The 19518-nt window shown below is 46.2% G+C and overlaps 1 protein-coding gene across 1 annotated transcript in view; it reads left to right on the forward strand.

Moving 5' to 3' along the window:
* The window catches only part of Stk32b (serine/threonine kinase 32B), a 250280-nt gene that overhangs the window by 158310 nt on the left and 72452 nt on the right, over positions 1-19518 (forward strand). Inside the window, exon 4 of the mRNA XM_052736050.1 lies at positions 5466-5639. Coding sequence (XP_052592010.1) covers positions 5466-5639 — 174 coding nt within the window. The remainder of the gene's footprint in view (positions 1-5465; positions 5640-19518) is intronic.

The following is a 19518-nucleotide window of genomic DNA, read 5'->3' on the forward strand; positions in this document are numbered from 1 at the left end:
ACAAGACTATTTTTAGGTCCTTCCATGCAGGACTTTAGAAATAGCCAAGAATCACTGGGGCTGAGGAGAGTGGGCGAGGCCTCCTCTCCATCTGCACCCTAAGAGGTGGTATTGGATATGAGTTGATCCAAGGCAATGCCCAGCACTTCACTCCTGCAGGCAACACTCAGGAATGATACGGGACTGGGTGAGCCTTCGAGATCTGTGATGGTCCTGGCTGCTGTGGTTTCTTGGTGGCCATCCTCGGAGCCATCTCCAGGTACTCAATGGCTTCTCCCTCAGGAAGATAACTGTGGAAAGACGTGTTGCAGATGGTTCGAGGGACTTCAGGCTGGTGGACTTATGAGGCTTTTTTGGGTGCCTGTAATGGCCTCCTGTTCCTTCCACACTTTGCCTGTTATTAAAAACACCCCTTCTGTGGCATGATCACTGATCTCAGCCCTGGGTGAGGGAGAGGTAGGTTTGATGGCTCACTGAGTAAGCGGGACAAGTTTTACCTCTGACTTTCGCTCTGGAAGCTCTTCTCTGACTTCTACTGGGCGTCTTGTCATGCCTCTGAGCTGGGTGATTTGGGGTTCATAAGCGACACCAGGTTGGTGGTAGAGGGCATGGCACATGCCCTAGGAAATCTGACCTAGTGACCTAGGACTTTCTAGCCTCTCTTGACCTTGGGATTTGCCCTGGAAATGTGAGGATGATAGTAGATGTCCATGGCTCATGGGAGTGAGTGTGGAGGGATGGTCTGCGTCTTTGAGTGTAGGAAAAATGCAGAGACAGGTTGAGTCTGAAAGATGCAGGTGGGTATCCAAGTGGTGTCACCATAGAGAGTCCAGCTCTAGAGACACCATGGAGAGGCTAGCGTTAGACTTACATCCTAGATGGCTTACTCACCTCTGACATGGACTTACCAACAGCTTAGGAAATGGTGGTTGCACAAGACCAGGGGCCAGATGCTAGCCTGAAAGACAGCAGGCAGGATGTAGACATGAGCAGATGGTCCCGGAACTGATGCAGGAGTGGGGGATGATGCCAATCAAGGCTTCTCCTCTTCCTAATTGTGCTCACTACAGGTCATCTCTGCCTCCTGGGCTGAGTGAGAAGGCTGTGGGGAGATGTTAGGGAAGTAGCGCACACTGGTGCAAGCCCACGGCTTCTGTGATAAGAAGAAAGCCTCAAGGGGGTTTCCTGTAGGCAGCAATAGGAACAGCATGCTCCTCCCCTGACACAGACCTTTCTTCCCCATCCTTCTCTCTGTACAGCTTCCATTCCCATGGACCACATGGCTGGCTTGGCATGCCTCACAGTCTACGGGCACTTAGGGAATTTGTAATCTGCTGCTTCCTGAGTGTGTATGATACTTTGGAGCCAGGGCAGTTACAAGCACCCAGTGCTGAATAAGGCAAGTCCCTGTGCTCAGACAGTTCACTGGCTAGTAGGGGGAAAGACCAGGAGAAACAGTCACAGAACTGTAAACAAAGGACTCCAGAGCTCTGGGTACAGACTGAGAGACCTGGAGGTGGACTCTCCTGGTTCAACTCTCAACTCTGCCACTTCCTGGCTGTATGTATCATTTTAGGATTACTTAACATCTTTGAGCTTTAAGACACCCTGAGATTTAAAAAAAAAAAATACATAAAGGAAACGATTTCTCTGGGCTTATGGCTTCGGGGGCTTCAATCCATCACGATGGGGAAAGCATGTTGGGCAGACAGGGAAGAGCTAGCCTGTAACTGAAGGGTGTATAACCTTCAAAGGTCACCCCTAGGAGCCGATGTTCTCTGTGGTATCTCGAGGGTTTCCTACCCTCCCCAGTTGGAGAACAAGTGTTCAAACACATAAGCCTGTGGAGGATATTCTATACTCAAATCACGGCAGTGCTTTATCGTGAGCCTCACCCCGTAGGCTGGTTGGAAGAACAACATGAGCTCAAAGCATTTGAAAAGGCAGATACTGCATTGTCTGCGCCCTACCAGCCTGAACTGTTGTTATTACAGAACCCAAAGTGGTCACACAACTCATCAGAGAAGCCTTCTTCCAGAGCAAGCATGAGTCCAAGCCTGTGGTTCCCAGCTTCAGCTCCACAGGCATGTTTGGAGTCAGGCAGTTCTTTATGATGTGGAGCTCAGCTCACAGATTACATGACTTTCAACCATGCAAGGCGACATCTACCAAGCGGGACTGAATGGTCCCAGCCAAACTTGATAGACATCAGATTAAAAAAAATTTCCTCCTTTGTCTTGTTATGCCAGCTGGGTTAGTTCACATGGACGTACTGTTTACCACATTAAGAACTCAGTGGGAGCCATTTCCATCTGGTGTCTGTACCAAGAAAAACGCGTGCCATTCGCTGTCCGTTTCAAGATAGCCAGAAGAGATTATTTCTGCTTCTAACACAGAAACGGCAGATGTTCGCAGTGACAGACGTATAAATACCCTAATTTGATCATTGTCATTGTCAAATGTCATATTATAGCCTGTGAGTTAAGTGAAATTACAATTTAGTAAAAAGTGCATGCTTTTCCTAAACAGTTCATCTATTTCCCTGTCAACTATGAGTTAGGACACGGTCCGTGTTTCTCTTTACGCTGGGTTCTAGGGAGGCTTCATGCATTTTAGGTCCATTTCAGGCAAGCAGAAGGGATCTTTGGACATGAATTAGGGATGGTTTTGTCTACCTCTATTTTCTCAAATTTCTTTTTTTAATTTTTAAAAATTATTTCATGAGTGTTTGGCCTGCATGTTTGGCTGTGAAGCACATGTGTGCAGTGCCCACAGAGCCAGAAGAGGGCACCAGATGTCCTGGAACTGGAACTATCGACAGCTGTTAACAGTCATGTGGGTGCTGGGAATGGAGCCCAGGTCCTCTGGAAGAGCAGCCAGTTCTCTTAACTGCTAAGACATCTCCTCAGCCCCCATCTTCTTAAGTTTCTTATTTGTTCTTTTTTTTTTTTAAATTTTTAATCTTGTGTTGTGAGTCTCATAAGTCATTTGCTCCTTTTAGGAGCAAAGTGGGAACTTAATATATTTAAAATAATAATAATAATAATAATAATAATAATAATAAAAAAAAAAGTCGTAACTAGGACAGTGGCTCAGTTGGTAAGAGCACTTGTTGTGTAAGTAGGAAAGCCTGAGCTCGATCCCCAGAAACAATGTAAAAAAGCCATGTGTGGTGGTGCACACTTGTGATCTCAGCATGGGGGAGTGAAGAGTGGGAATCCCTGGGACTTGCGGGCCAGCCAGTCTAGTTGATCAGCAAACCTCAAAATAATGAGAGACCTTGTCTCAAAAACCAAGATAGATAGCACCCGAGGAACAACCCCTAAGGCTGATCTCTAGTTTTCATATGTATGTGCACACACGGCTACATGTGCCTGCACACACGATAATGACCATTGCCTTCTTCACACTGGCCTGCTCAGCAGCCAAGGCAGGATGAATAATGTCCTTACACCTTCCAGCTATCTTTGTGCTTGGAGGAGAACCTAATTATGCAGACTTCTCGGAAGGTTGGTGTCACTGTGTGAGAGCACACTCTCTCATCGGGCACCTTGGTCATTTCCATGACAATATGCAGCATTGTGATGAGGGCATAATTCCCATTCTAGTGCAAGGAGGGGCACAGAGGACAATGACACAGAGCCACAGAACAGCACAAAGGCAGAGATGGATGGAAGGTCACTCTCTGCTCTCAGCAATAACTTTGAGTCTCCTTGGGAAAGCCGGGTCTGTGGCCCGGAGCAAAATACAGATCTGTAGCACGAAGCAGCCCAGGCTTGAATTATTGCTTAAATGATGTTCTCTTTGCATTTCAGTTGTCTCCTTTAGAATTTGCCCTGGTCTGCAAGCTTCCCCCAGAAAACCAACATCGCTTCTCCTAAGGATTCTGCTAGAATGTGTAATGAGATTCCCTTTGATAGCCCAGCGGTGACTGGAGAGCACAGGGTGTGTGGGGCACGCTGGCTATTATGTGATGTTCCATGGTCCATCAACTACCAGAATGTAAATTGAGTTTACATGGAAGACATGTTATCCTCTTCAGGCTCCGAAGGCCTTCCACACAATAGCAGATACACAGGAAAATGCACACACACACACACACACACACACACACACACACACACACACACACATAATCAGGTGGCTCTTTTAGTTCTGCTTGGTGTGAACGTGTTCCCAAAACTCTCGTGTTGGAAGTTTAATTCTCAGTTATGTGTTGATGGTTTTCCCAAGCCAGGCCTTTGGGAAGTAATTAAAGGTTAAGTGAGTTTGTGGATCCAGCTGCTGTGATGGCACTAGTGGCTTCATAAGAAGAGGGAAATGACAGCTGCCAGCCAGCTCTGTACTTATTGGGATAGCGTGGTCTGTCGTGCCTCATGCTGTGAGACTGTCCCTGAAGGTACCTGAGCATTCTCACATCGTATGTGCTGGCTCTTCTATCCTCCTGTTTAAAAATGAGTTCAGGAAGTTTCCTCTCGGTTCACAGAAAAAAAAACAAAGATAAAATTAAATACTACTTGAAGACCTAAAGTCTTGAAAAGAAATCAAGATATTTCCTGCTCACATTCTGTGGCCAGCTGGACCTCACTGAGTATTCCTTCTGCTTCCCGTGGGGTTAGCTAGAGCATCCTCACACCCAGGATGGTTCATACATGGCTGGTCTTGGTGTTAGCTGTCATTGAGAACTTGGCTGCAATCACTGGCTAGTGAATGTTGGGTTGGGATCTGGCCAGATTCCAAGAGCCAAGAGCAAAAGCTGCTGGTTGCCTTAAATGCCTGGACTTGAGTTATAGAGCATCGCTGTGCTCAGGGGTTCTGGGAATGAACTCCCTGTGGGGAGCAGTGGCGTGTGCAGAGGATGCGGGGATTGCTGGGGAGAAGGACTCTTCTTCAGAGCTGGGGACTACAAATCCTGACAGCACGTGTTAATCAGTTTCCCATTGCTGTGACAAAGTGCCTGAGCTGGTCAACTTTAAAGGAAGAAAGGTTTAATATTGGCTTAGTGGTTCAGAGACCTCAGTCTGTGGTTGCAAGGCTGTTTTAATGGTGTAACATCCTTCCATTCGGTTCCACTTCCAATCATGCCACAGGCTGGCCACCAAGCCCCCAACACATGGGAAAACCTCCCAGATACATGCTATAATAGCGTGGGGTTAAAGCCTAAGCTAAAACCAGCTGCAATAACATAGGAAAGTCTAGGCAGTTAAGTGACTGTCTTCTGTCTGCCAGATGGGGGATTAATGTTGGAACTCAAACCTGCCTTAATGAAGAAATGAAATGACCCCATAGTGTAGAGGCAGTGTGGGATTAGAAAACCTTCTGCCCTCTCACCTCCCATAGCATCATGCTGTAGTTGATATCAGCATCCTTCTGGGCCCCAGTCTGCCTTACTGTAAAGTGGAGTGTTGGCCCTGAGGATATTAGCGATGCTTCCATCCCTAACCTGTGTCCCTCTGTGTTCCTAGGTACTCCTTCCAGGATGAGGAAGACATGTTCATGGTGGTGGATCTGCTGCTGGGCGGAGACCTGCGCTACCACCTACAGCAGAATGTGCACTTCACAGAGGGAGCTGTGAAACTGTACATCTGTGAGCTGGCCCTGGCTCTGGAGTACCTACAGAGGTACCACATAATCCACAGGTAACACTGCCAGGAGGAGGGATGTGAAGGGTGGTCGTGGTAGAAGAAAACTTGTCCTGGTGTGGCTTAGAAGCTGCAGTGTTGGGGACAAGAGAAGGCTGAACGGCTTTGATGCTGTCTGTACATTCCCAACAGACAGCAGACCACCATGTTGCCTGAGTGGAGATGGACCATGACCACTGTCTGTCCACCATTCTGAACCACTGGGAGAGTGCAGGACTGGCAGCTGGTCTTGGCTTCTCTATCCAAAGGTGTTTGGGGGTGACTTCAAGAGAATGTGACTGAAACTGGAGGAGAGATTGTGACATCAGGGGTTGCCTGGGACCCCTTAGAATCTAGCTCAGAGTTCTCAAGCCCCTCTCATTCCACATCCATTCCCAGTTGGATGTGTAACACCAGCTGGATGTGACACCCAGGAAGACTGTCCACATGAGCATCACACTCCAAACAATCAAATGGAAAAAGTGAAGAATAAATGGGCTCTGGAAACATCAGATCCGCAAGGAGGCAGCTTTGCCCTCATGAGTTGGGAGTGACGAGTCCACCCTTTCTGTCCTTTGAAATCAGTGCTGTGTATTTCAGAGTCTTTCTTCCTCTTGGGCAGTTGCTGTTGTCTTGGGCTTTAGGTGAAAGCTTGCCATGTCTGCCTCTGTGGGGGACCCTAATCTTTCTGCCTGTCTCCAGCCACACCACAGTGAGGAAGTGGAGTTTGTTTGCCAAAGCAGCAGCTCCGGGAGGGGCTCAGGACAGCCGTGGTTGAATTCATTTTGTTGTCTTATGTCCACGGGGAGGAAGTGGAGGAGGGGCTTTAACTGTGGTCACACTGTGTCCTTATGATGCTCCTCTAACTTAGGAAGTTTTAGTTAAAAACCTGGAAAAGGCAAGGACTTGGACTTCTTGGTCATGAAGGCAGATTAAACACTCCTCCCACCCTCCCAACCCCCCCACAGGAGCCCCCACCCCCACCCTAACACACACATCTCTCTTCATTGCCCCTGCTCCCGTTTTGGGCTTTTTTGAGACAGGGTTTCTCTCTGTAGTCCTGGCTGTCCTGGAACTCACTCTGTAGACCAGGCTGGTCTCAAACTCCCAGAGATCCACCTGCCTCTGCCTCCCAAGTGCTGGGATTAAAGGTGTGCGCCACCACCACCCAGCTGCATTTTTCCCCCTTTAAAAACCCAATTAAATGACAAGAAGGAATGGTTTTTTGTTTGTTTGTTTTTAATGACAAATTGATAAGGATGGAAAAAACTGACTAGACTATCACAAGGGACTAGAGAGCCAGGAAGATGTGGAGAGATAAAGGACACAGGACAGTAGATAGAAAAATTAAGCTGTCATTCTCAGGGAGTCAAAACTGCTGGACACTACAGAATCCCCACAATGCTCAACCGTCCACAGCAAAGTCTATGGAAGGAGGCGAGGGGAGAAAACAAGGCTGGTAACCTCCGGGAAGTACTGAGGATCAGGGAGCCTTGGTTATCACAGTGGCTCTTCTTACCAGGCAACAAACTGAAGGTGAGTCCCAAGAAGAAAGTAGCAGGGAGGGCTGGACTGATGCACGTGCCCATGTGCAATCCTGCCATCATAGGGCAGCAAGATCTCCTAGATGTACACCAAATGCTGAAAGAGAATTCTGCCTGTCCAGTAGGGGTAGCCGGATGCTGCTGCGCCCTTCATTCCCCAAGCAGGAAATACCAGTGACTTCAGTGAGAATGGATTGAGCCAGGAGGAGAGATTGTGACCTCAGAGGCTGCCTGGGATACCTTAGACTCTTAGAGTCCTTAAGCCTCACCCACTCCTCATTAGTTCCCAGCTGGATCCTAACAAGGAAGGGTTATCAATGTCTGGGGAAATCTTCCAGTGTTACAATCTGAGCACCAAATGGAAGGCACGTGAGATGGCTGGCTAGGTAAAGGTGCCTTCTGCTAACCTACAATCTGAGTTCAGTTTTAAGGACCCAGATGGTATCAGGAGAAAATGAACTCCCTCCCTCTCTGTCTCTCTGTCTCCCCTCACCTCTCTCTCTCTCTCTCTCTCTCTCTCTCTCTCTCTCTCTCTCTCTCTCTCTCTCTCCCTCTCTCTCTCTCTCTCTCTCTCTCTCACACACACACACACACACACACACACACACACACACACACACACACACTCGTGAATAAATAAAATTAAAAAGAAAAATAACAAGCAAATAGGAAAAAATTAAGAGTAAACAGGGGTTCTAAAAACATCAAAGCAACTATAACCAATATTCTAGATAATACAGTATTTTCCATGTGTATTTTTTAAAATTCAGAGGTATTTAAAGTCTCTGGAATTGAGTTGGTGAGAAAATAAATTTATTTTTTAAAACTCATTGATAAAAAAAAGTAAGACAGTTATTCAATCTAGGGACAGCCTAGGGGCAGCAGCCACGAGGCACTGTAGCTCACTGCATTTTGCATTTGATGACTCATCAGAAGCACCTGAAAAGTGAGCTAACCTAAATACAGCACTCTTTTGAGGACTGGTAGGACCACTCAGTGGGTGGGGTACCTGCTTCCAGGTCTGAGGACCTGACTTTAGTCTCCAGGACCCACATGGGACAAGGAGAAAACTGGCTCCTGAAAGTTCTCTGATGTACACACACACACACACACACATACACACACACACACAGAGAGCATGCATGCCTGTGTACACATGCACACACATGTAAATTTAAAAAAAATGCCAGGTTCTGTGGCACATACCTTTAATCCCACTCAGGGGGCAGAGACCAGCCTGGTTTACACAGCCAGGGAGGGCTACAAAGTGAGACCCAGTCCCAAATATTGCTAATACTAATTAAAACTAATACTATTTCATCAAGAAAACAGGAAAGATGAGTGTGTCTGAAGGACTGAGAAGAAAGCCCATCCTCAGTAGTAGAAGGCAGCGGCAGTCAGAGGTATGAAACCTTGAAGGCAGAGGAGTTTATCTGCACAGGAGTACTAGAGAGGGCTGTGGTGCAAGAATTTCATCATACTAGCTTTTGAATGTGGTGGTTCTGGGGTCTGTGTCTGAGCACCCCACTTTTGATAAAGGCTGCTGGGGTGGACATACCTCTGTTGACTGACCAGGCATCTTTGATGATAACAAGAGGAATTCTTTGTTTTGTGTTTTGGAGACAATCCCACTGTGTAGTACAAGCTAGCCTTGAACTTATGATCCTCCTGCCTCAGGCTCCCCAGTGCTGGGACTGCGGGCCTGCAGACCTGCACCACCACTCCATGCTCAATGAAAGAGCTCCTACACACAATGTTTGGGAATTCTTAAAATCGTTTCTTGTGCTAATTGTGTGGAGTAAGTGATCTCTCCTTCCCAAATCTGCACAGAGTCTCGGGGACACTGAGAACATAGATCCTCAGTCCCAGAGTGGGACAGGAGCAGGCAAAACAGAGAACAGGACTGTCTCATTCCAACCCTACTGAGCTTCATGAAGACTCTCTGCCCCACAACTTCTCCCAAGAGAGCAGAGCAGCAGTCACTTCATTGAGTGCCTACAGTGACCCTGCTCACACCTTAGGGAGGGCTCTCCCTTGGTGGCCCTTGGGGACAGAAGATGAATAATAGAACTTTAAGTTCCCAGGAGCCAACATTCAGTGTTATTCCAATACAGGTCCTGAAGCACAGCTGGTATTTAATAAATGCATGCACTTTGAGTGAATGACCTAAGGAGACCTGAGGAATTGAAATCGTTTGCTCAGGCAGAGGATTTTCTCCCTGGCAGGCTCCTCAGTAAACCAAATACTGGGTCCCAATCAGTCAGTCAGCTGGTATTTAACAGCACTTTCTGTGGGCCAGATAGTGTACTGGAAATGCATACACTCATAAATGCGTAGCCCCCTTCTGTACTGAGACATCCCTGAGTGCTCCCTGGGTACCCCTGGGCTCAGAGCAGTCTCTGTTGGTTCATAAGTGTTCCCCTGAAGCCAGCTCATGATCCTAAGACACCAACAAGGAGGGTAAGATTTGGCTGTGAGGATTAAGCACACTTTGGAGAAGGGAGGATGCCTTCAGTGTGCTTTACCTAAGTGGAAAAGAGGGCATTTGCTGGTGTGAAGCACTCCAGAGAAGCGTTCTCCGAACAGCCTGAATGTGTGCTTGCTCGTGGTAGCAGAAGTCATGGCAAGCTGGCCTCTGGAAAGACATCTGTATGAATCAAGCCCCTTTTACATATTCACTGGCTTTGACCTGCAAAGTTCACTTACCAGAATGGAGTCTGAAGGCTCCAGCCCTGCTTGCCTCAAACCAAGGGCTGTTTGGCACAGCGCCACTTACAATAACCAATCATTTGGGAGTAACCCAAGGAGAACACTGCCCAGTACTATGCTCACCCTTTGAAGAGACCATGAGATTCGGGTGCACCGGTGGATGATGCTTAATCGTTTTATACAATTCAGAGAAGATTACAGCTTATCAATTGCTTGGCTATGTAAAGAAAAGCCTGCCGGCTAAAGCGGAGAGCACCAGGAGCCGCTTCCCGGTGCGTCAGGATTGGAGGGAGATTTTGTGCGGCTTCCCTGCTCTGCCTCTTCGATTTTGAACTTCACTTTAATGAGTTGTCATCTCTCCGATGGAGCGGAGCAAAATGAGCTTTCTTGCTCAAAGAGAAGTGAAATCTTTAGACCTCGACGGCATGGCTGGCATGTGACCGCCTTGGCTTAGCCAGCTGGGACTGCGCAGCCTCTCTCTGTCTTCATTTTGCTGTCTTTGAAATGGGCTTCTGAGAGGGCAGGATGCAATGTTTAATGAAGACCACGTGCCACATTTTGCATAGATTTTCCTGAGTCCTCAATAAGGTCAGTGATAAACACAGGAGAATCCTCCTATTCGGTGTCTCCAGCTGTCAGGAAAGCCACACTGGGAGCGTACCTCACTCCAGGTCAGAATGGTGGTCACTAGAAAACAAATAATAAAGGGCATGGCATGAGGCTGTAGTCAGGAGGGAGAGAGAAAGACAACGGGGAAACCCTTACACACTGTCAGTAGGAATGTACTTTAGTCCAGCCATTATGAATATCAGAGCAGAGGCTCCTCAAAAACTAGAATTACATCTACCATGTGGTTCAGCCATTCTCTGCCTGGGCACACCTTGGGAGGTACTCAAACTCCCAAGTTTATTGTTGTGCTATTCACAGTAGCCAAGAAGTAAAGCCAGCCTAGATGTCCATCACCAAAGGAATGGGTAGAGAAAATGGGGTGTATCTATACAATGGAATTTATTCAGCTGTGAAACAGAACTGCCATTCACAGGAGAGAGAGAGGCAACTGGAAATTGTCATGCAGAATGAACCAAGCCGGACTTGGTGTTGCAGGTCCCACTCAGACTTTCTACAAATACAAAACAGTATATATGTGTATAGACTATGGAAGTGAAGCAAAATTGTCTAGAAGAACAGGGGACCAGGGAGGGAGAGAAGAGAAAAAGGAAGAGTGGGGAATGGGAGGATTATATTATGTTCAAAAATATTCTTATGAAACCCACCCATGTGTGCTATTAATAACTCCCATAAGAAACAACAATAATACAATAATTCATCAACATTAAACAAATGTTGTTGGATGACCTGTTTTTATAGCCTTAGTAGCTCATTTCCTCTCCCACAATTGTACTAAAACTAAGTGTCCAATCATGACAATTAAGACTTCCCCCTAGTTATTCCTGATTATCTGTTGTTTGAAGTCATAGTAGTTTTTTAAAAAGTCATATATATAAAATGAGGTCCTGTGGACTGTCATTTAGGATGGCGATTCCAATTGTATTTCAAGGGTAACTTATTTCAAAGTGCAGGGCTACAGCTCCTTTGTTCCTGGCCAGCATTCTGAAGATTTATGGCTTCGTGAGGACTGAGAAGTGAGATACACGAGAATCCAATTTATCCTTAGAAGGGTTGTCCCGTCCCCTGGGTACAAATTGTATCTGCAATTGGGTAGAGAGTGTTTATGTTAGATAATAAATTTTTGAAATAGGGCAGGTCTCAACTTCACGACAAAGGACGTGGGTGAAATCTGGGAGCAGGAAAACAGATCTCTGCAAAAGCCCAATGAATTAGAAGGTAATTCACAAGAAGATGTTCTGAAGGAAGACAGAGAATGAGATGGCCGGAAAGCAGGTCAGCATTTTCTGAAATGTCAGCATGCTTCGAGAACACAATTCTAAAGCTTTATTTCTGTGATCGCCCCATGGATGAACCCTTCTCTGAGTGGGATCTTCTGCATCTTTATACTTGCCATTCAACACACCATGATGGGGAAATCTCAAAGCTTAGGAATTAAGACAGAGACGGTTAGACTCCCCCCCAAAAATGAAAATGTACACTTGAGAAAATACAGCTTTTAAGGGATAATTCCAGAGGCTATTCAAAATAATTGCCATATTGAAGCCCTTACAACCACTTGCCAGGACATACATGTCTGTAGGAGCACATGTATACACGCTTGTGGCATCATGCATACAATTTGATGCAGCCTCTCACACCTCCATGTTCAAAGGGGGGAATGCAAGGATGAGATAAATGTGGATCATAAGAGTTGAGGGGGGCAATGTGCTCTTAACGGTCTAAGATGTGGGGTGTTATATATGCATACCACTTGCCTAGGCTGATGGAAAAACCAATCTTGGAGCTATGAGGAACATTTTGACTAATGAAGTTGGTAGCAGATGCTTTCCAAAGTGAAGAAATGGTTCAATAGGGGAGTTGGCAGGTCCTTGGACCAATGAGTGTTTTACTTGTACTTACTTCAAGCCACCTTATGCAGAACCTTGGGTTCAAGGTCACCAAGTGTGGGCTTCAGCTTGTAAGAACTGTCACAAGGGTGGTTGAAGGCATTTTCCAAATCAGAAAAAGACTGGGAGGAGGAAAGTAGAAACTGGTAAATATTTTCATGTCTAAAGCGTAGCAACTCCTAAAATGGAGCTTGGCATTATTTCCCTTGTGCTGGACCTGGCATCCTGTCCAGTGACAGAAAAGCTGAGGTGTTCATCCACACATCTCTTTGTCCAGCCAGCCATACATTCACTCATCTACCCATCTCTCTATCCATCCATTCATCCCATTTATCCATCCATTTATCCATCCATTTATCCATCCATTTATCCATCGATGCATCCATCCATCTACCCATCCATCTACTAATCTACCCATCCATCCACTCTTCTATTTATCCATCCACCCATCTACTCATCTACCTACCCAAGTATCCATCCATATATCTAGGCATCCATCCACCAATTTATCCATCCATGTATCCATCTATCCATCTATTCATACATGCATCTTCCTATCTACTCACCTATTCATCCATCCATCCATCCACCCACCCATCTATCCACTCATGAATATACTTGTCTACTTATAGTGGCTTACCAGAAACCTATCCCATGCCAGGCTAACAATGCAGAAATAAACAATGATCAGATTCCTGCCTCCTTGATGACTATACTCTTGTAGAAGGAGAGAGACAAGAAACCCAGATATGTCTACACTATCTCAAGTGCTAATACATGCTAAGGAATTCATAGTGATGGAAAGCTCATAGATGGAGGTCTGGTTTGTTTATAGAAAGCTTTCAGAGTATTGAGGTAGGGACACGTGGATTGAAAGCTGGAGGAGTGGGAGATGAGGTATGTCGCTCTGGGATCAATGTTTCTGGACAGCCTTGTGGAGGTTCCAGGATGGAAGTTTGCCTGGTATGTTACAGTGACAATGAAAACACCAGAATGGCTAGAGCAGCAGGTATGAACAGAGAGTGGAGTGGGCCAGGCAGCATAGGGGAGGTGAGCTAGATGGTAATAGGATTTATCACCTCAGCTTCTACCCTGAAGAGCAGAAAGCTGTTGCTAGGTTTCCACAGAGGAATGGTGTGATTAGATCTATGCTTGCAATATGGTTTCGTGCTGGCTGCCTCTCATGGCCTTATTCAGACTGCTGTGTGAAAAATGGACTATAGGCAGAAAGAGAGGGATGCCCCTTCTACCTTGGTAAAGAGAAGGCAAAGAGTCCTGCTGGAGATCAGAAGACCCTTCCTGGGGAATCAGAGATAACCAGCTCCCAACACTTTTTGGTCAAATACACCACAGTTCAGTTACCTGGAAAGGAAGACCTGAAGGGGGCACTGTGAGTTGCCCAATCCAAGGCCACATTATCGGGTAACAGAACTGAGGCAGAACTACAATAGCCTTCAAAGCTTGCTATGTCCAGGGTGAGGAAATTGAATAGGAAGACAATGAGAGCATGGTGACTCTCTAGTAATTGGAGATGGGGTGGGGTGGGGACCTCACCGATGCAGGAAGCCCAGGGTCTGTTTCAGAGATGTTCATTTGGTGGTTCCATGACTGGCTAGAGAATGGAGCTGCATAAGGACTTCAGATCTCCAGAACCCACATATAAAAGTTCAGCATGGGGCATGCTTGCAATCCCAGTCCTGGGAAGATGGAACTGAGCCTGCTAGCCAGCCAGCCTAGCCAAATCAGAGGTCTTGGTGAGAGACCCTGTCTCAAAGCTCAAGGTGAGAGGCCAGGGAGATAACTCGAAGGGTAAAACACTTGTGCACAAATCCTGAAGACTGGAGTACAGATAGATGCCCAGCACCCATGTAAAAAGCCATGTAAGTGGGGGTAGTCTGCCTCTGGTTCCAGAGACCAGGAGGTAGAGAGAGGATCGCCAGAACAAGTTGGTTTGCTAGATCAACCAAATCAGAAGTCTCTGGGTTCAGTGAAGAGACCATGCCTTGGTTAAATACAGAGAATACTCAAGAAAGACATGTAGTATCAATCTTGTCACCCACATACGTGAACATACGCATGCACCCACATTCATGAGAATACACACACCCAAAGAACATGGGTTTGCCCTACTTGGTTCTGTGATTGTCTCTACTATGGGACTAAGAATCTAGGTTCTTAACGGGGTGTCTCTTCAGAGATTCAAGACTGTGATAGTTTGAATATAATTATCCCATAAGCTCATAGAGAGTGACACTTTTAGGAGGTGTGGCTTTTTTGGAGTACATATGGCCTCGATAGAGGAAGTGCATTACTGGAATGGGGTGGGGCACTTGGAGGTTTCCTATGCTCAAGATACCTCCCAGTGTCACAGTCTACTTCCTGTTGCCTTATGATCAAGAAGTAGCCAGCACCATGTCTGCCTGAACACCACCAAGTTTCCCACTATGATGATAATGGACTGCACCTCTGAACTGTAAGCAAGCACCCCAATTAAATGTTTTCTTTTATAAGAGTTGCTGTGGTCATGATGTCTCTTCACAGCAATAGAAACCCTGGCTAAGACACAGACTTTGTACTTTAGTGGCACACTGAACCTTAGTGCTAAAATCATGACCTTAGCTGGCTGCAACACCTACCCTGAGATTTTGAGACCAAGACAAAATGATATGCTTTCCAGGATTGTGAAGGGTGAAGTATGCCATAGTAGCACTCTTCTCTCGGGTCAAGAGTTGTGGGAGTAGAAGTAGTCCTAAGCCTCGCCAGTGTGACTGTCCCTTTGTTGCAATATTAATTGATGTTCTTGCTAATTGTGGCACATGTTAGCTGTGGGTTTTGCTGGGTGAGATTCATCCCTTTAAAGTGCTCACCCTGTTATTTAACATAGAAGAATTCAATTTTCATAACTAATTAGATAATCATCATTACTACAGAGCCAAATCATATTACTAAGGAAATATTCACATGCAATGAGACATTTCCCCAAAGAATCTCTCCTCCTCTCTCTATGCCTATGGCTCAAGCAGGGGCTCTCTCTCTATTCACATGAATTAACAGGATAGACCAGCTCAACCCTTGCTACACACATCCTCCTCACTCAAAACTGAACTCTAACACTTTGATTCCTAAAATGTCACTCACTCACTCCCCAGTGTTTATGAGATAAAGCTGGAATGCCTTGGCCCTGTCTCTCAAAGGATGTCAGGATGACCTCCAGTTTCCTTCTTACCTTCTGATCCCATTAAACTACCAGAAAACAATTTGCTGCAGTTGTTTGACGAATTCAAGAGAGTAGGAACTTGACTGAAGCAAGCTTACTAAAAGAGCTTTTTATTTTATAAAAAAGAAAAAGAAAAGAAGAAAAACTTGATCTAAAACATTTCCTGACCCTTGTAAGAAACAGTGATGAAATGAAATAGCACCAAGAATGAAACATAAAATTATACATAATCAGCTTTAATTTTAATCTAAATGACAGTTTTAAAAATTATTTCAAATTTGGCCCTCCAGGTACCAGGATTTCAGAGTTACAGGATTGTCCTTATAAACATGAGCATCATAGCTCCACCTCACAGGACCACAGTTTGGTGGCTTGCTGCCACTGCTGAGCTTCTGGGGAGATGCTTGCATGGTGCTTACTGACCTGGGGAAAGAGCAAAATTAGAATTCCATGCCAGACACAGTCCTGCCATCTGAGCACTTGGGAGGCTGGGGCAAGTATTATGAATTCAAGGATAGCCTGGGCTACATAGTGAGACGCTATCTCAAAAAACAAAGATACAGAATAAAGCAATTCAAAATCCAGGTACAGTGTCTACTGCTGTGGATTGCTTTTGTACTGCCATGAAGCTGAAAGGCTGTAAGTGGAGTTCAGGGCAATCAGGTCATTGTAAAAATCAGGGGGTTGACAACACATGGATTTTATAGACAGAAGTGTGAAACAGAAAGAAGATGGGTGTTTCTCTGCCTTCATTTGTACCATCATCGTAGATGTCATTTCCCTAGACAGCAGCACTTTGAGAACTTGCCCTCACTCAAAGGCTAGTCTCAGCTGTCTGAATATTCTTAGTTTTTGTCTGTGAGTCACCTTAGGAGGTAACAATGCCAGGCTCTCAGTGTTAGAGATGATGTCCAGTGAGTGTCCGGTGCTGTCTATCCACACAGCAAAGCAGTGGAAGATTTAGCGGAAGCATCGTTCCAATCAGCACTCTCCTCCAGTGACTGCCCACCTTGTGAAACTAAAGACATGTGCAACTGTCTTCACTCCCTAGTCACATACATTGTGAAAAATAAAAATCAAATTTGAGTAGGAATAGAAAGAAAGTTTAGAAAGTCGCCATATTTGATATTTTGTACCCAAGATATCAAGAGCAAAAGAGAGAGTCCATGGGAGAGTTTTGAACATCTCTGCAGCTCCTTTGGCAAACAAATTCCCAGCGAGCCATCAGCAACGTTAACATCAGCCTCACACTGCCCTGTGCCCAGCTGGGCAACCACAAGCCAATGGGGTCTTCTTTTTCACTGAATTCATACCTCTACCCCAGAGAAGATTCCAACTGGTTCTTCTGGGGTCACATGCTCATCCCAGAGCGAGCACCAACCTCGCTGTCATGATGTGCCCCAAATGAATTCCTCTGTGTTCCTATGTAGACATCAGAAACCACAGACCCACACTTCAGTGGGCTGAACCCCATGGAGGCCTTGTAGGACAACAGTGAATGTGGAGGGGGTTCCCACAACACCCAGAGGAAGAGGTCAAGGAATCACAGTAAGCATAAAAACAGTCCTCCCAGTCACCACCTACACATGTACCTCTAAGTGTTCCCATGTTGAGAGCCCTCTCAACCACTTATATCAATTCTTCCTGGAAAGTAAAATAGAGATTTCAAGAGGAAGCCTCCCCCAAACTCTCCTAAGCAATACCATCCCCCTTTCTCCCTTCTGTATTTCTACTGAGCCTTGCATATATCTAGAAAATTCCACATTTACATATGTGACTCCTACCTCAGACCACAGGTAGAACTATTTGTGCATTCTATTCATCAGCACTAAACGCTGCCTGGCACACGGTAGTTTCTAGATATTTCTAGAAATGAGTTCATTTTGGTGAAGAAAAAAAAAAAAACCACAACTCTGCTTCCTCTAAATGAAATCCTGAATACTACTTACTTGCATTTTAAAACTTCTTAGCTTTCCCTGGCTCTTTGTACTCACCTGCATGGTTAAGATGCCCCACACCCACTGTTCCATGGGGGAAGGGGAGGAGCTGTGGGGCAGGAGAGATTTTTATGTGTGAAAAATCTCAGCTCAAAGCATGAAAACGCACGTTCTGGTGGTGAGTGGAAGTAAGTGGAACTTCTCAACATTTCTTGTGGTGGATTGAAAAGTTAAGAGGAGCTTATAGTCAATGTGGATATTACTCATTTTCCAAAAGGGACTGATTAGTGAGTCATTGGAACTCGAGTGCGTGTTTGCCCATCTCTAATGTGAGCTGCTGGGACTCAAACTGCTGAGGACTGGGACTTTCCCGGGCAGATTCAGAGGAAGCTGGTTTAGAAGCTGACTCAGCCCTGCACCCTCACCAATTTGTTTGCAGAAAGTGTGGGAGGGCAGCCGCTGTGGGCAGACTCTTAATGTGGCCCACCTAGGTTTGTTTCCGTGAGATGAGCGTACAGGGGGCTGAGGGGATGGATTCATCAGTAAAGTGCTTGATGCAGAAGAAGCATGAGGACCAGAGTTCGGATCCTCAGGACCTATGTAAAATGCAGGCATTGCCTGTAATGTCGACACTTGGGGAGGGAACACAGGAGGATCCCTGGGGCTCATTGGTCAGTCAGTGTAGCCCAGCCAGTGAACGCCAGTGTCAGGGAGGGACCCTGTCCCCAAAAGTAGATGAGTGACTAAGGAAAATAACCAATATCAACCTCTGACCTCTGTTTTGCATGTCCACACATGTGCTTGTGCATGCACACTCGCGCGCGCGCGCACACACACACACACACACACATGCATACACATGATGGTGTTCACAGGCCACATTCATTTCCGATGAACCTGAGGAACTTATCAGTGGAAAGCAAGTGCGATGCCAGGAACTGAGCATCTCGTTGCAGGGAGCAGGTCCTGATGAGGCATTCTCTAGCCCTTCTCACAGTGGAAACCCACCTCGATTCCCTCTGTCCTGATCTACTTTCCTTCCCTAGCCTCAGTGTTTCTGTGAAGACTAGTAAGAGAAAGGACGCACACTGGTACTGAGATGCAGGTGTGTCCCAGCACAGCTCAGCCCCTGTTCCCTCCCCTCCTCCTACTGTCCTGGGGAGTGACCAGGAAGGTAGAAGAGTGAGCTATTCATCAACGGGCTGGGGCAGGGCCCTGGCACTTGCTCTCTGTGTCACAGGAACAAGCCTATTGATCTCTTGGACTCTTGTTTTCTTCCTTGTAAAGTGGAATGAGCATACAACACACCCCAGGTGACAGCCCAGTGAGGTAAGGTGACACACAAAGAATGACAGTGCCTTTGAAGACCAAAGCAACTTGGTAGTGAAGGGAGAAGCACAGGCGGCCCAGTCACCTGACCCCGTGTGACGGCTACAGCAGCCATTGATGTTTCTGACCTCCCAGTGGCCTCTAAAATTACTTGTAACCAACAGGAACACTTGGCACTTTATGCAGATGGCATGGGTCCAAATTCTGACCTTGTCTTTGTGTTAGCTGATGTCAGGTTCCTTGTCTGCAAAGTCTGAAAAGCAAAGGTGATTCAACAGTATCGTTGGTGGCCTGAAGGTAGCTGCCAATCACATGCCCACTGCACCCCAAGGTTCTATAAGTCTGTGACCCTCACCTGGCCCTGTAAGACCTGCTCACCCAAACCACTCCGTTGTGCCTCTGTGCACACTGGGGACCTGAGAGGATGAGGATAAGAACTAACTGGGAGAGCTTGAATCCACAGTTGCCCAAGCCAATGTTCCATGCTCCCACTTCATGCCACATCTAGTTTTTAATTTCAGAAGAAAAGTAGGTGACCCTTCTTCCCTGAAAAGCATTCCTCTTTTCCTTAGGAATGAACTGTAATACATAGCTCGACCAGACTGTGAAGATGGTTTCATCAAAGTGGTACGAGAGGCCATTTAC

This window comes from Peromyscus californicus, unplaced genomic scaffold, assembly GCF_007827085.1.
Source record: "Peromyscus californicus insignis strain IS unplaced genomic scaffold, ASM782708v3 Scaffold_13__1_contigs__length_99412109, whole genome shotgun sequence".
Classification (NCBI taxonomy): Eukaryota; Metazoa; Chordata; class Mammalia; order Rodentia; family Cricetidae; genus Peromyscus; species Peromyscus californicus.